Genomic DNA, 1,467 nt, shown 5'->3' on the forward strand with positions numbered 1-1,467 from the left:
CCTTGCACGAGCCAGCGGCCCGGCAAACCCCAGGGGAGTGACCAAGGGCCAGGAGAGAGCAAGAAGCTGGAGGTGCATGTCCAGGTCAAGTGGGGGTAGCTGACCGCCTGCACCCTGGCCACCACACGGCCCAGCAGCCAACATGCACCCAACGTGCATAAAATCATGAAGAGCAGATTACGTGACACCAAGGAAATCGTCTTTAAAAATATATGAATGTTGAGTCGAGCCGTCTGGGAAGGTAAATCTGCTTGAGTCAAGAACGTTAAGTCATCTTGGTAGTCCTGGGTTGGATGCCTAACGTTGCCGGGAAAAAGACCAGGAGAACTTTCAGGAAAAAACTTAGCTGTATCCAACAATTCAGATATGGCGGAAGTGAAGTCAATGTTTCGGGAAGTTCTTCCAAAACAAGGGCAGTTGTCAGTGGAAGATATAACCACAATGGTGCTGTGTAAACCCAAACTTTTGCCCTTAAAATCTCTGACTCTGGAAAAACTGGAGAAAATGCAGCAAGCAGCCCAGGATACGATTCGCCAACAAGAAATGGCAGAAAAGGAACAACAGCAAATAACTCACTGAATGGTAACTTTGCAGTTCTACAGAATACCCTGCCTTACTATTAACAATAGCTAGACAATAACTTGCATCTGTATACTGAAGATGGTGTGTTAATAAAACTGATAGTGCTTATAAAATAAAAATACCCAAAACTAATGAAACCTGTGAATTTAGACACACTCTGGTTTGTATTGAACATGAGCAATTAAAAAACTGAACCCAAAAAAAAAATAAAAAAAATAGAAAAAAAAAATAAAAATATATGAATGTTATACGCAAACAATGAATCATGGAACACTACATCAAAAACTAATGATGTAATGTATGGTGACTAACATAACAATAAAAAAATTAAAAAAAACTAATGATGTATGTGTAAGGTGGTTAACAATAAAATTTAAAAAAAGACTAATGATGTATTGTATGGTGACTAACATAACATAATAAAATAAAATTTTAAAAAAAAATATATATACATATATGAATGATGGGGGTGCCTGGGTGGCTCAGTCAGTTAAGCATCTGCCCTCAGCTCAGGTCATGATCTCAGGGTCCTGGGATCGAGTCCCACATCAGGCTCCCTGCTCAGTGGCGAGTCTCCTTCTCTCTCTCCCTCTGCCCCTCTCCCTGCTTGTGCTCAACCTCTCTCTCTGTGTGTCAAATAAATAAAATAAAATAAAATAAAATAAATAAAAAAATAAAATCTTTAAATATATATATAATGAATGAAAACAATACTTTAAGAGAGGAATACCTAATTTTTTTCTATTTCTGCATATTCTAGATGTTTTCGCCTGTGTGTGTGCGTGCACACGTGCGTGCACGTGCTTTGTGGGGAGACATGCAGACACACAAATATGCCACGAGGTACCGGGAAGCCCGACGCCAGGATGCTGGTAGGGGTTACTG

At 39.9% G+C, this 1,467-nt stretch overlaps 1 protein-coding gene across 1 annotated transcript; it reads left to right on the forward strand.

The window, feature by feature from the left end:
• Positions 1 to 279: 279 nt before the first annotated feature.
• On the forward strand, positions 280 to 775 carry LOC114205944 (BBSome-interacting protein 1). The gene has a single exon (XM_028099550.2). The coding sequence runs from the start codon at positions 367 to 369 to the stop codon at positions 577 to 579; it is 213 nt and encodes a 70-aa protein (XP_027955351.1). The 5' UTR covers positions 280 to 366; the 3' UTR covers positions 580 to 775.
• Positions 776 to 1,467: the final 692 nt, after the last annotated feature.

The sequence above is a fragment of the Eumetopias jubatus genome, unplaced genomic scaffold, assembly GCF_037043125.1.
Source record: "Eumetopias jubatus isolate StellerSeaLion01/CBP00866 unplaced genomic scaffold, mEumJub1_p1.0 scaffold_9, whole genome shotgun sequence".
Classification (NCBI taxonomy): Eukaryota; Metazoa; Chordata; class Mammalia; order Carnivora; family Otariidae; genus Eumetopias; species Eumetopias jubatus.

What these genes read in the sequence shown, in the direction of transcription:
- LOC114205944 (XM_028099550.2), top strand. Translation starts at nt 367, where the DNA reads ATGGCGGAAGTGAAGTCAATGTTTCGGGAAGTTCTTCCAAAACAAGGG.